Source organism: Sinocyclocheilus grahami, unplaced genomic scaffold (genome assembly GCF_001515645.1).
Source record: "Sinocyclocheilus grahami isolate Dianchi unplaced genomic scaffold, SAMN03320097.WGS_v1.1 scaffold261.1, whole genome shotgun sequence".
Classification (NCBI taxonomy): Eukaryota; Metazoa; Chordata; class Actinopteri; order Cypriniformes; family Cyprinidae; genus Sinocyclocheilus; species Sinocyclocheilus grahami.
This window is the reverse complement of record NW_015505440.1, coordinates 543,899-557,960: the sequence shown is the minus strand read 5'-3', so window position 1 is coordinate 557,960 and position 14,062 is coordinate 543,899. Positions and strand designations below refer to the sequence as shown.

General features: G+C 35.9%; 1 protein-coding gene across 6 annotated transcripts in view; it reads right to left on the bottom strand.

The window, feature by feature from the left end:
• Positions 1-3,021: 3,021 nt before the first annotated feature.
• The window catches only part of ksr2 (kinase suppressor of ras 2), a 93,080-nt gene continuing 82,039 nt past the window's right edge, over positions 3,022-14,062 (bottom strand). For 5 of the 6 annotated variants that reach the window (XM_016290646.1, XM_016290647.1, XM_016290648.1 and 2 more), the window contains exons 19-22: positions 11,232-11,366; positions 5,956-6,085; positions 5,191-5,324; positions 3,022-3,588 (exon numbers count right to left, since the gene is read on the bottom strand). In XM_016290646.1, the coding sequence (XP_016146132.1) occupies positions 3,513-3,588; positions 5,191-5,324; positions 5,956-6,085; positions 11,232-11,366 (475 nt within the window). In that variant the 3' untranslated portion in view covers positions 3,022-3,512. Of the gene's footprint in view, positions 3,589-5,138; positions 5,325-5,955; positions 6,086-11,231; positions 11,367-14,062 lie in introns of those variants that run through there. The other variant, XM_016290651.1, reaches the window with a different exon arrangement.

The window sequence follows — 14,062 nt, the reverse complement described above, 5'->3', positions numbered from 1 at the left end:
TACACTCTTAAAAATAAAGGTGCTTCAAAAGGTTCTTGAAGCGATGCCATAGAACAGCGGTGGCGAACTCCGGTCCTGGACAGCCGCAGCCCTGCAGAGTTCAGCTCTAACCCTAATTAAAACTCACCTGCCTGTAGCTTCCTAGTAACCGTTCAGACCTTGTTTAGCTTGTTCAGGACCTTTCTGAAAAGCCTTCACACATGTTTATGATGCCTTAAAATGCTCTCTCTGTAGTCAGCTCACTTGGTTTTGAAAGAGATATACTGTAAAATTAATATTAAATATAGACAGCATGCATATCTGTGTGCACTGACAAGACAGCTAATTGCGACATCCAGTTTCACTTCCTTTACCACACGCTTCCTTTGCTCACTGCTCCTGATTCAATTAGGCATCCCCTGCTAATAATCTTGTGTGGTTTGGCAATTTATGGTATTTTAAGATAGTTCTCCATGGGTCTTTCTAAACCACTAACCCTCATCTGACTCTGATCCAGGGAATTCAATTAGTTTATCTGCTTGTAATTGGAGGATCTCAGAGGTGCTTCTTGAAGGAGGTTTCAGGTCAGTTTGTTCTCTGCATATTTCTTCAGGCCAGTTTTTGTGTGATTACTATGTGATGAGTGAAACCAAGGCTTTTTAAAAAGCCAATTTGTTTTAAGCCAATTTAGGTTATAAGCACTGTTAGATCATCTGTTTTGCATTGACATTCTTAACTAATTGTACTTAGATGAGGCATTATATACGTATAAAATATTTATTTTATATTATATTATAAAATTGAAGCATAATACTTACATAATTTAACTACTATTAATCATATTTTATATATTTAAAATATTAATATTAATCCACAATATTTAAAATATGTCATTAAGCCCCATTTGTATAGGCTTAGACAATTCTGCGTGATCTGAGTTTTGTGGAGAAAACATTCGTTTCGCAAAGAAAAAAGTATTTCGAGCACATGAAAATCAATTTTGCATTTACAGTAAGTTTTTGGATGTGTGCAGACCTTCTCTTTTGCGCGTGCAACGTTTCACCAGCTTGCTCGCCTGATGCCCGCCCTCAGTGCTCTCTAAATGCCAACAGCTCGCTTGCTCAACACAACCCAGCGTTACAATATGCCATAATTCCAGCCAATCAGAGACTAGGCTGCTAAATTCTGATTGGCTGCCTTGACAACCACTCACAACATTTCTTGCATTACCACGACAGCAGAAGAGGAAAAAATACAGTGCATGCATAATTATTATGCAAGTTGATATTCTGATTATATTTTTTTCCAAGCACATTTTACCAATTCCAAACAACATCAATCTTAATAACCACTATTAGTCTTGCATTTAATCACTTATAATCTATATATTATTGTTCAAGAAGGCTGGAAGTGAAAAACGCCTTCTATTCAGGTATATTCATGCACTGTATCTTTCCTCTTCTGCTGTCGAAGTAATGCAAGGAATGTTGTGATTGGTTGTCAAGACAGCCAATCAGAATTTAGCAGCCTCATCTCTGATTGGCTGGAATTATGGCATATTGTAACGCTGGGTTGTGTTGAGCAAGCAAGCTGTTGGCATTTAGAGAGCACTGAGGGCGGGCATCAGGCGAGCAAGCTGGTGAAACGTTGCACGCGCAAAAGAGTGTCTGCACACATCCAAAAACTTATTTTAAATGCAATATTGATTTTCGTGCGCTCAAAATACTTTCTTCTTTGCGAGACAAACATTTTCTCCACAAAACTCAGTTCGCGTGCATGCAAAATGCACTTTTGCATACTCAAAATATGATCTTTCGTGCACAGAATTGCGGCAGAGATGTAATCCCATACATTTGAGCCACGTATTTGTAGTGAGTTTTAGGCTCACCTCATTTCACTTTTTAAACAGTGATTTGACCTAAATAAACTCATCAGCTGAGGGAGAAATTGGGAGCAACAGGAGCAGATATTTCTCTCATTAGAAAGACTAGCCAATGAAGATGTGATGTTTGACATTTGCAGTCAGGTGGCGTTTGCTGCCTAGATCCTTAAAGCGATAGTTCACCCCAAAATGAAAATTGTATCTCATATCATTCCAAATACATATGACTTACTTTATTCTGTGGAACAGAAAAAGTGCATGAAGAAAAAAAAACTGTATATTATTCAGAACTCACATTTTGTTTACAAAGAATCTTACTCGTTTTTGAACGATATGAGAGTAAAATTACAGAGTTTAATTTTTGTGTGAACTGTCTCTTTAAATACACAAAATTGTTACCACTGGATGCTGAGCCTTTGCAGTGTCTTGGGCATTCTGTTTAACCAAAAAGTGATATATCAAAGGTTTTAAAAGGATAGTTTGCCCAAAAATTATAATGTCATCATCTACTCACCCTCATGTCATTTCAAACCTGTATGAATTTCTTTCTTCTGCTGAACACAAACAGCTAGTTAATGGTAGCCATTGACCTCCATAGTATTTTTTTCTGTATGATGGAAGTCAATGGCAACCGTCAACTCTTCGGTTACCCACAATGCATTCTTGAAAATATCTTTGTTTGTGCTCAACAGAAAAAAGAAACTCATACAGATTTGGAACAACAAGAGGGAGAGTAAATGACGACTGAATTTTCCTTTTAACCTGTTAAACCATGTTTATCTCCAATCTGTATAAACCACAGTTATGAATTCGTAGGATAAATTAGATATAAATCTAATTAGCAAAATGTTTAATACAGACATTTTCTAAATTTATCAAGTTTATCAGATATTTATGATGCAGTTTAGTCACTTTTATTTTGGTGGTTATACAAAATTGTGACCTTAGTTTAAGTGAAAGGTTTTAAACTTTGTTCTGTTCCTGATCCAACTCGTTAAAATAATTATAATCAAATCATTCTTTACTTACGGTAACCACTTAAGAACTTTTCAGGTTTAAAGCTTTTAAATAATGTAATATAGATTTTTTTTATCAACATAAAACATGAATCATGACTAGGAGTAAAAAGAAATGACGAACAAAAAACAAAAGTCCAAAATCAACACCTTTTTATTTTCATATATTTTCATAAAGGATGAGTGCAAAGAAAGAGCTTGTGATGTGTACCAGTCGCTAAGCCATGGACCATAAGGCATCAGTAAATACAAGCTTTATATATACTTACAACAAATACATAATACAAAAACTCAATCATGACATGGAGGCCATCAAAGAAATCTGCGAAGACGCGTACACAATATCAGAAAAGAAACGTAAACCAGAGTGATGGAGAAGTGTTGATAAATAATCAACGACCACCGAGGAAATGCATGGATGGATAGGAAGAAAAAAAGAAAAGGAAAACAATGCTAACAACAATGCACACACACATACACACAGAACAATTCATACATTCATAATGGAGCAGAAATATAATACATGACAATGAGGTCGGATTGAGTGATTGGAATATTAATTACACCAACAGATTATTAAGCAAAATCTACAGCCTGTTAAATAGGCCTGATATGGAAGCTGCTAATAATGGTTGTTAACAAGACCCCATCTTCTCACGATTTCCCATCATTCCCAGTGTAAAAACACTGTCCCGACACGTCCTCGTAGCCCTGTTTCAAAAAATATATAAACGTTATAGCACAGTTCTTTACTTGTAGCTTTAAAATTGTGCCTTACTAGACTTTAAATATAATTTTGTATTACTTTCTTAGTTTCTCACAAATGCCGTCATTGTATTTAGTCACAGCTTGTAAAACTACTATGTCTGGTTCTGAATTCGAGGGGACAGATCCCCTTAAAATGTTCTCATGCATGTAAAAACGGTCGACCGTACAAATATAAACGCCCACTTAACAACATCTGTATTTTTGTGATCCTAAAATATACTTGAGCACTTCAAAAAATAACAGCAGCAACAAGTTTGTGAGCACTGGCACCGTTTATGACCCAAAAAACCATGGCTTTACAAGTGAGCAGATTGTCTGTACCCAGAGTGCATGGTGGAGAAAGCGGGATAGCGGTTCGGTTTAAGCCATACCTAGCTAGCGACACCAACCTTCACACTCGTTTTGACATGATCACCGTTCCGTGTTACAACATGGACACTCCAGAACTTGCAACATGCAACAGTCATATTAATGAGATGTGATTTAGAATAATATACAAATGCCGTCGTGGAGAATAGTGCACTATTACTCATGGTACTGTATAATCTCTACAATATAACAATGTGTAGCCTAGTACAAACAACGCAAAGCTTTAAATTATGCAAAAACATTCGTAAGTATGCACTGATAAGAAAAGGTTCGTAAGTGTGATAGATAGATACAGTCCGTTATATCCATCCCTTTTTCTTTGTAGGCTCAGGAATAGCAGTTTACCCCCAGGTAATTCTGTTTTTGTCACAGTTAGGCATGATACAATTCAAGTGTCGATTATATACATACCGTACGTGCCTCGAGTCGTGACGGCACGTTCGATTACGGCGCCGTCGCGCGAACGATGTTGACGGCGCGAGTAAATGAGTGATACTGTATCTACAGTGCGACAGGAAGGGAGAAAAATTCTTCACATTCTCGGAATACGCGCCTCCCTGCGTTGCGGTAAAGCTTTGTGATCCGAAAATTCGAACGACGGGATGGAATTCTGAGAAACACTGATACAGCGTGAATGAGAGAAAACAAACAAGTGTAAAACAACTCCAAAGGGTACATTTCTCAGAATCGAAAAAATAAATACATTCATCCAATGACTAAATTCAAAAAGAATTTAAAAAAAAACAATACAGGCGAAAACTCGAATCACACTAGTTTCAGTTGTTTATAAAAATGCATTGCAGAGGTTCAACGAAAGAAAACAACATTCACTGAAAGTAGACTCATTCAAGATAATGAGAAATAATCACAAGCAGTTGATATATGCAAAACAGATCAAACATTTAGCAACAAAAAAGAGAAGAAAACATCTCCCTTTCATGACCAAAGGATACACCAGAAAATACTGTGTGTGCGCTCTAAATATGCTAAATGATCACTGCGTTAAGGAAACGTCGCTAAATACAGCAGAATACATGCACCATCCAGTAGTGACTCTCTCAGTCACGCTGACTCCATTGTAACGCTACCTTACGATTGTTTTGCGTTTTTTTTGTTTCTTTAAAGTTTATTTTATAAACAGGCGGTTTTGACTTTAGCTTAGCTCATTTCACATACTCAGCTGATTTCCAGAAGTGTACTGGGTGAGACAGGCGACGGTTGCGTTTCGGGAGTTTCTCCAGTAGTTCCACGAGCTTGGAGAAGCTGGGTCGCTCTTCCTGTTCATACGCCCAACAGAACAGCAGGATGTCCTGCACGGGAAAGAAGAATCTGATCAAGTACTAGGTTCTGATTTGACGTGATCTAAAAGCCATTATAAAATGGATAGGTCCAGTACTTGATTCTGATTGGTTGAGCTGCATTCAAAGCTGTTGTAAATTACTCTACAAACACCTCTTCGTTTCTAAATATGTGTGTTGCTCGGCAGCCACTTTGTTGCAACCACAACCGTTTTTGAGAAACTACATTGTTCGGCAGAAGAATAATGTTTTTATTAATATCTTTACATTTTATTTTTGTGAAACCTTGCTACGTGTATGGAATAACCGTTTTATAAAAGCAATAAGCCCTGTGAAGTTTACAGTGAATTCATAACAGGTAAGGGGGATTTAGGCCCCTAACAGCACCCCTTAGCTGTTATATATTCACTGTAAACCACGGCTCCTTGCGGCTTAATGCTTTAGTCAAGCATGTCCAGGTCAGTTTTTTCTTTACAATGAAAATAAACTGGACAGCCTCCTTTGGGACTGTCATGCTCAAACCACAAAAGCACAGTAAAAGTGGTTCATATGACACATACACTATATTTGACAGCTTTGTGTGTGAAAAGTTGACAATTGTAAGAGTTCTTCAGCATGTGAGGTGTATGTGTATAGTACTTACGGATATCTCTTTGCCCATGCCGATCTGAGTGAGGATGGGCTTCATTCCACTTCCCACCTGCCAGATAATGACTTCAGCTGGCTGATTCTTAAAGGGCCACTCGCGCGCATGGAGCTCGTACCAGATAGTGCTGAAAGACACGACACGTGAATGTTAGTGTGTGTGCATGCATGTACTGGTTTCTCTATACTTGTGAGGGACAAATGTTTAAAAAGTTGTCATTAATATAATAAAAACCTCTTAAAAGCAACTAAAAAAAGGTTTGTAAATGGGCTAAACAATGTCTTAAAATATATTTATATAAAATAAAATATAACTACATGAAGAACTTTTAAAAAAGGAAACTTTATATCTATAAATGAGACTCTGAGTGTTGTTTCACTCACTTGTGAGGGCAAAATGTCTGAAAATATAGAGTATAAACATAAAAATACAGTAAAAACTATTAAAAACAAAAAGTTTGTAAAGTGGCCAAATAATGTCTTTCCTAAAATTATTCAAAATTAAATGAAAAAAATCTCCAAATCCTAATAAATGTAATATGCTTCATTAAGATTTTACATTTTAAAAATACTAGTGTATATATACACTTTCAAAATTGTAATACATTTAATAATTTATTAGTATATTTCTGAATGCTCTGACTTACAGTATTTAGGGGGGAAAACTATTAAAATATCATAAATTGGTTCATAAATTGATAAAAATGTTTATACATAGTTTTATATATCATATAATGATGAATAAATCAATAAATCGTAATTATAATTTGCATAATTTAAGAACAACAGGAGTTCTTTACCACGTATTTGTGTACAAGTTTATGAGTCTGTGTACAATGGTTAGAGAGTCGGACTCGTAACCCAAAGGTTGCGGGTTCGAGTCTCGTACTGGCAGGGATTGTAGGTGGGGGAGTGAATGTATAGCACTTTCTCCCACCTTCAATACCACGTCTGAGGTGCCCTTGAGCAAGGCACCGAGCCCCCAACTGCTCCCCGGGTGCCGCAGCAAAAAAATGGCTGTCCACTGCTCCGGGTGTGTGTTCACGGTGTGTGTGTGTTCACTGCTGTGTGTGTGTGCACTTTGGATGGGATAAATGCAGACCACTAATTCAGAGTATGGGTCACCATACTTGGCCACATGGCACGTCACTTTTGAAAATGTGCCTAAAACAGTGAAATAGCTCTTTCTCTGAAAAAAAAAAGTTTGTAAATGGGTCAAATGACACCTTTATTAAAATCACAAATTATATAAATAGATCTTAATTATAATTTTTTTAATTTAAGAAGAACAAAAAGTCAGATGGAACTACTCACAAGTCACAAGCATATGTGTGTGTGTGTGTGTGTGTGTGCACGTGGACGGGCCTTCCTGAGGGGCCAGCAAAATAGCAGTTCAAAAGCTTTAAAGCACTCCTAGTACATTACGTCATTTGCATTTCGACTTAGTTAGAAGTCATCCAAGATAATTAATAAATGACTTTGAGGTGCTGTTGACTGCTGAAAAACTGCTCTATTCTGCTCTAAAGGGCGTGCTCATGTTAAAGTTTACTAAACCACACTTAAGAGCTAATTAACAATCATTGAATGGAGAGCGCTGCTGAAAAGCCCAATCATCAGAGCTCTGCAATTTAAAACCAAAAGTAAAATGTGCAGCTTGCTGCGATTGGTGAGAAAAACAAAATCAATGTAATTGAGATGGCTTTTGCAGTACTGAGAGGGAGAATTCACTTTGAGAATTGCATTTGTACCCGATGATACACTCTTTGGCTATGTCCACATTAATTCAGATACATTTGAAAATGTATCTTTTTTTCTGTTTTGGCCCTTTGTGCACAATGAGACAGTGTTTTTGTTAAAAGATGTTTTTGTGTTGTAGTGTGGACTGTGAAAATGATGACACATTTAGTCACGTGACACATCATCACAATCATGTATATCTATGGATGCACCAGCATTGTTGTGCCTGCCGTTTTATGCATATAGAGGTCAGTGCGGACGAGCAACACTAGTGTGGACAGAGAGCATTTTGAAATGAAAACGTTTTGTTTTTAAATATATCCGTATAATTGTGAATGTAAAAAAAAAATCTATTTTTGGTGTTGATGATTCCATGAAGAACCTCCACAGATTTCATAGAAAATTGCATAGTGAATGATGGTCACAGATAGCTTCAGACTGTGATTCCATCCAGTTAGATGATATCACATATGTTCAATATTTGGAGCCGACTTTAGAACACAATGTTTTAAATTTGTCATTCACCTGCTAACAACAAGCTGTGTTTCTGTGTGAATTTGTTGTGTTTGGAACAACTTGAAAGTCCGGTAGTGTGATCCTCAGTAGTATAGTATATAATGCCCACTTTTTCTCTGTAACTATTTACAAAGTCGTCAAGTGTATGATTCCTAGTGTTTTCAAATCTGTTCAGATTTTAAAAGTTGTGTGGTGTATTCCAGCCTTCAGTTCGTTTTTGTAGAAGATGCGCTAGACTTCCTGATCTGCCGTACTTTACTGAAACTTTTCCACTTCACTGTAATCCAGACACCTGAATCGGCTCCTAAAAAATGCTGAAAATGCACTCGTCTACACCACATCTGGACATATGCCCAGTTTCTCCATCATTTGATGAATTACCACTGCCATGATCACTAGAAAGCATGCATAAACATGTCTTTTTTAATAAAAATACATTTACCGTCCACAGAAAGCAAAAATTGTTAGTGCCGAGCAGATAGTGCTGAACAATGCATACTATAATTAGCCAAATTTACATCGAAAGGATGCATGTTTGTACTGAAATGACTTGTGGGTGGTTAGTGAATAAGGCCATTTAGAGAATTTGGCCCAATTTTTAGCATAACATATTGTAAAGTTCACGCCGTATATATATAAATGATCATAAAAAGTCCATAAAACAGAACATGAGAGCATTACGTGCATAAAATATCCTACAGCTGCTGCAAACTCTCTGCTGCATTAAAACACGGCACTCGCAGAGAACAACGGAAGTGAAAAGAGGAGGCAGAAGGGACAATAGGGAGAACTGCTTTGGGGTCACCTCTAGGTAATGTCCCTTTAGTGTGACCAGCTGGACAGCTTGCGTGGGTGCTGTATTTTGCTCCCATAGAGCGACAGTGTGACAGAGCCTCCATATGGAGAGAACAGCTGAGGACGCAATTGTGTTAGGACCCAACAGAGCAGCATTCCTTCGTTTCGTCAACCATCCATCCATTCTTTTATTCATTTGGCCCACACACTCACTCCCTCTGGAAAGGCCCGGGTCAGGTAGAAATAAGTACAGATGGAGGTTCAGTTCTGCATGCTGCCTCATGTGAATACAATCTTATTAGTGGAGGCTGAGCACTGAGCGAATCAATTTTGTGATAATGCTCATCCTAAACGGGCCATAGTCTATCTAGATGTTTGTATTATTGTGATTTCATGATTGATATTACTTTCATACCATTTGATACTATAGCTGTATTTTCATATGGCCAGTGGACCAGTTAAAGTGATTGATTTAAGTGTTTAAACTAGTGCTGTCAAATGATTAATCGCATCTAAATTAAAAGTTTTTGTTTACATAATATATGTGTGTATAATATGTATATTTATTATGTATATATAAATACAAACACATGCATGTATATATTTAACAAAAATATGTTATGTTTATATGTTCAATATATTTATATTAGTGCTGTCAAACGATTAATCGCATACAAATTAAAAGTTTTTATTTACATAATATGTGACCCTGGACCACAAAACCAGTCATAAGGGTCAATTTTTCGAAATTTTGATTTATACATTAGCTAAAAGCTGAATAAATAAGCTTTCCATTGATGTATGGATAGGACAATATTTGGCCGAGATACAACTATTTGAAAATCTGGAATCTGAGGGTGCAAAAAAATCTAAATATTGAGAAAATCACCTTTAAAGTTGTCCAAATGAAGTTCTTAGCAATGCATATTACTAGTCAAAAATGTAGTTTTAATATATTTACAGTATTTACAAATTTTTGTAAATGTATAAAATACCTTCATGGAACATGATCTTTGCTTAATATCCTAATGATTTTTGGCATAAAAGAAAAATCTATAATTTTGACCCATACAATGTATTTTTGGCTATTGCTACAAATATACCCCAGCGACTTAAGACACATATATATGTGTGTACTGTCTATATTTATTATGTATATATAAATATAAACACATGCATGTATATATTTAAGAAAAATATGTTGTGTTTATGTATTAAATATATTTATGTATAATATAAAATATAAGAATATAAATATATAAATGTACATGAATGTATTTAATACACGAGTTTCACAATTTGAGTTGAACTACTGAAATAGATTTACTTTTCCACAACATTCTAATTTATTGAGATGCACCTGTACTCTATGTGTGTGCATTTATATATACATAATAAATATACACAGTACACATACATATATTATGTAAACAAAAACTTTTATTTTGGATGCGATTAATCGCGATTAATCATTTGACGGCACTAATTTATATATAATATAAAATAGAATATAAATATATACATGCAAATACATTTAAATATTTTCAAAATATTTACTGTATGTATGTGTATTTATGCATACATAATAAATATACACAGAACACATACATATATTATGTAAACAAAAACTTTTATTTTGGATGCGATTAATCGCGATTAATCATTTGACGGCACTAATTTATATATAATATAAAATAGAATATAAATATATACATGCAAATACATTTAAATATTTTCAAAATATTTACTGTATGTATGTGTATTTATGCATACATAATAAATATACACAGAACACATACATATATTATGTAAACAAAAACTTTTATTTTGGATGCAATTAATCGTGATTAATCGTTTGACAGCACTAGTTTAAACTAAAATCTGTTAATGTAATTGCATTAGATAATATGCTTAATATAATAAGGTTTGCTCGAAAAATTCACTTTCTTTAAAAAAAAAAAATCTAATCCAATTTATGGCCATATGTTGCAATATGCAGTATGTTTTAAATACTATACCTAATTAAATATTATTATATTTTAGGTTTCCAAAAATGATTAAAATCCCCAAATGCTGATGCTATAAGGGCACATGAACTGTGTAGAGAAAAAGTCAGGCTTATTTCTGTAAATAAAATGGATTCTGTTCGTCCCCTGAGTGACAAAGGCAAAGAAGCAGTGAGGGGTGAAAACACGAGTGCTGAGAGAGGGACAGAGAGGGACCCACCCAAAGGCAAAGACGTCAGACTGTTTGGAGAAAGGAAGCTGGTTTTCTGCGGTGTCTGGGGAGAGCTGACGGATGAGCTCAGGAGCGAGATGACATAGCCAGCCACTTGGGATCCGCAGCTTATCCTTTCTCCTACTGGAGAGAGAGAGAGAGAGAGAGAGAGACACACACACACAGAAGACGATGAAGTTTAAAACACAAATCCTTTTTGAGTTAGATTCATTTGTACCACACAAAAGGTCAGAAAACAAACTAAAAGATCATTACAGTGACAATTCTGTCCAAGAAATACAATAGAGGGCAAGCGACTATTAGTCTTCCATAGTCTTCCATAGACTATCAACAAAGTCTAATTAAATGAGATCTCTTTTTGAACTTGTTTCCCCTAGAAAGCAATGAGATCAAATGAAGAGCAAATGGAGACTTTTGCTATAATCTCAGTTTTTCCAAATATTCTCCTCAGAAAAATAAATCTTTTTTTTGTATAGATCTACACTCTTCAACAGGTTATGCCTATTAATTTCTAAATCTATTTATTTTTACTTTTAAATACAAAGTTGATACTTGTGACTATATGTTCCACAGAAACTCTACAACATGTTTTAAAGACTGAATGGCAAGAAACTCAAACTAGCATCTTTTTTTGTTCTTAGAAGTATACAATGTAGCAGAGTCTGGAAACTTGTAAACAGAACTTTGCTTCCCACCGGACCGATTAAAAACCACTGAACCCTCTACAATGATAAAGTAGTTTAAAGGTAGTGATAAAGTGGATTTGAAAGTGGTCTATTACTGACAGACATAGAGCCGTTTCAGCTTGACTGAGTCCCTGATCCAAGTAAAAACGAATTCACTCACCCATGATACTGTAGTGTGTGTATATATATATATATATATATATATATATATAAAATGTATGGGCTCAGGGGGGAAAAAATGCCATCAAAATGAACAGAAATACCCCCCAAAGCTCAAATAGTGGGAACAAAATGCACTTTAATTTATTTCTTTATTTTTTCCTTAATTTAACATCCTATTATAAATTCATAACAATATAAATAATTAATAACTAATATATAATTATTATAATTTTATTAATTTATCATTAATTTATACCATTTACATTTTATAAATAATATTGTAACGTGGCTGACAAGACGTGAGACGTGTGGATCCATCTGCAGGCTTTATTAAAGAGACGTGGTAAACAGGTAGGGTAAGAACAATGGCAAACAGGTATATGGCGGGCAAAACACAAGAATAGTCCCAGGGCTAGCGTTGGTCACCGATCAGCAGACAGAATCACAGGGGCGAGACGAGAGGGAGAAATCCAAGAAAACAGGCAAAGATCAGAAACCGCAAAAACAGGCAAGGCAAAACAAGGAAAACACGGAGACTCGGAAAGGGGTACAGGCTAAACAATACTCAGCAGAGAAATGTGGTTAGAGTGGGTGTTATATAGTGAGTGAGGTGATTAGCACCAGCTGTGTGCAATCAGTGCAGTGTGCAAATCGTGCAAAGAATGATGGGATATGTAGTCCGGGGTGCTATGCAACAGTTTGTGTTGTGCGAGAGTCAATGAAATGGAAAGGGTGACCTCTGGTGGACCTCTGAATAAACGGAAGTCCATGGACTGAATTCGTGACAAATATATATTTACAAATACATTTTTATAAGCAACAACCTATATAATTATGCATAGTCAGACGTCATTTTAATAAATGAGATCAATCTTTTTTTACCTAAAATATAAAATCAGGAGCAAATATTGCCCCCTAATTAAAATAATAATAACAATAACAATAATAATAATAATATTATTATTATTATAAACACTGCTCCAGACCAGGAAACAATAAAAACTTTAGATCATGTTATGTTACATCATTATCACAAAACACAGAATAAAGAAAGAAAAAAAAGATACAAGAGCTCTTAGGGCTTCCACAGCATTAAAGGGGTCCTATTATGCTTTTTCACTTTTTTAATTTTAGTCAGTGTGTAGTGTGTATGTTTGGGCATTAAAAAAAGAAAGTTACAAATCTAGAAAGTTACAAATCTCAAAGTCCACTCCAAAGGGAGATGTTTCGTTTTTTTTTTAATCCCTTTTCAAGAACTACAACGAACGGCTCGTTTGGACTACAGCGTTTGTTTTCCGGGCTTTGTGATATCACAAAGCGGCTCATTAGAATATCATTACAAATAATTCCTGCCTACAGAAATTCGAATGGTTGGGGGGTGGGGAGGGGCGAGTTTGTGGTTAGAACGCTTGGTTGAGTGAGTGCATCAGACGAGACGATGAAGAAGAAGAGCTGCAGCGTCAAATTTTCGGCATGTCTAGAACAGCGGTTCTCATTTTCAGTCCTCGCGTACCCCCGCTCTGCACATTTTGTATGTTTCTCTTATTGCTTCATACATTTGTTATATTTGACTGTAAGTGCCCTGTGAAGTGGACATTACCGGATATTCCTCCATGATTCCAGTTTGAAGGGAGCGTATATGTTCCATACAAAGGGCATTTAAGTGTGCGAGACGTGAATTTAAATTGTATTTACAGAGGTATATTATGTCCCACTTCAAGCTTCTCTAGTAAGTTTCGTTTGTGTGTGTGTGAAGACGCTGCAGGCAGCAGTGCAGCGCAAATCTGTAAATGAATGTTCCGAAGTGAAGTAAACTTCAACGGATTCCCCTGCTCAGGGAGTAAGGAGCAATGGACACTGTGTAGGGGGCATGTCAATCGGAACACAGTTCATGCACGGAGCTCACTTCTAACGAGATGATGATCTGAATCAGGTGTGTTAACAAAGAGAGACGTGCAAAACATGCAGAGC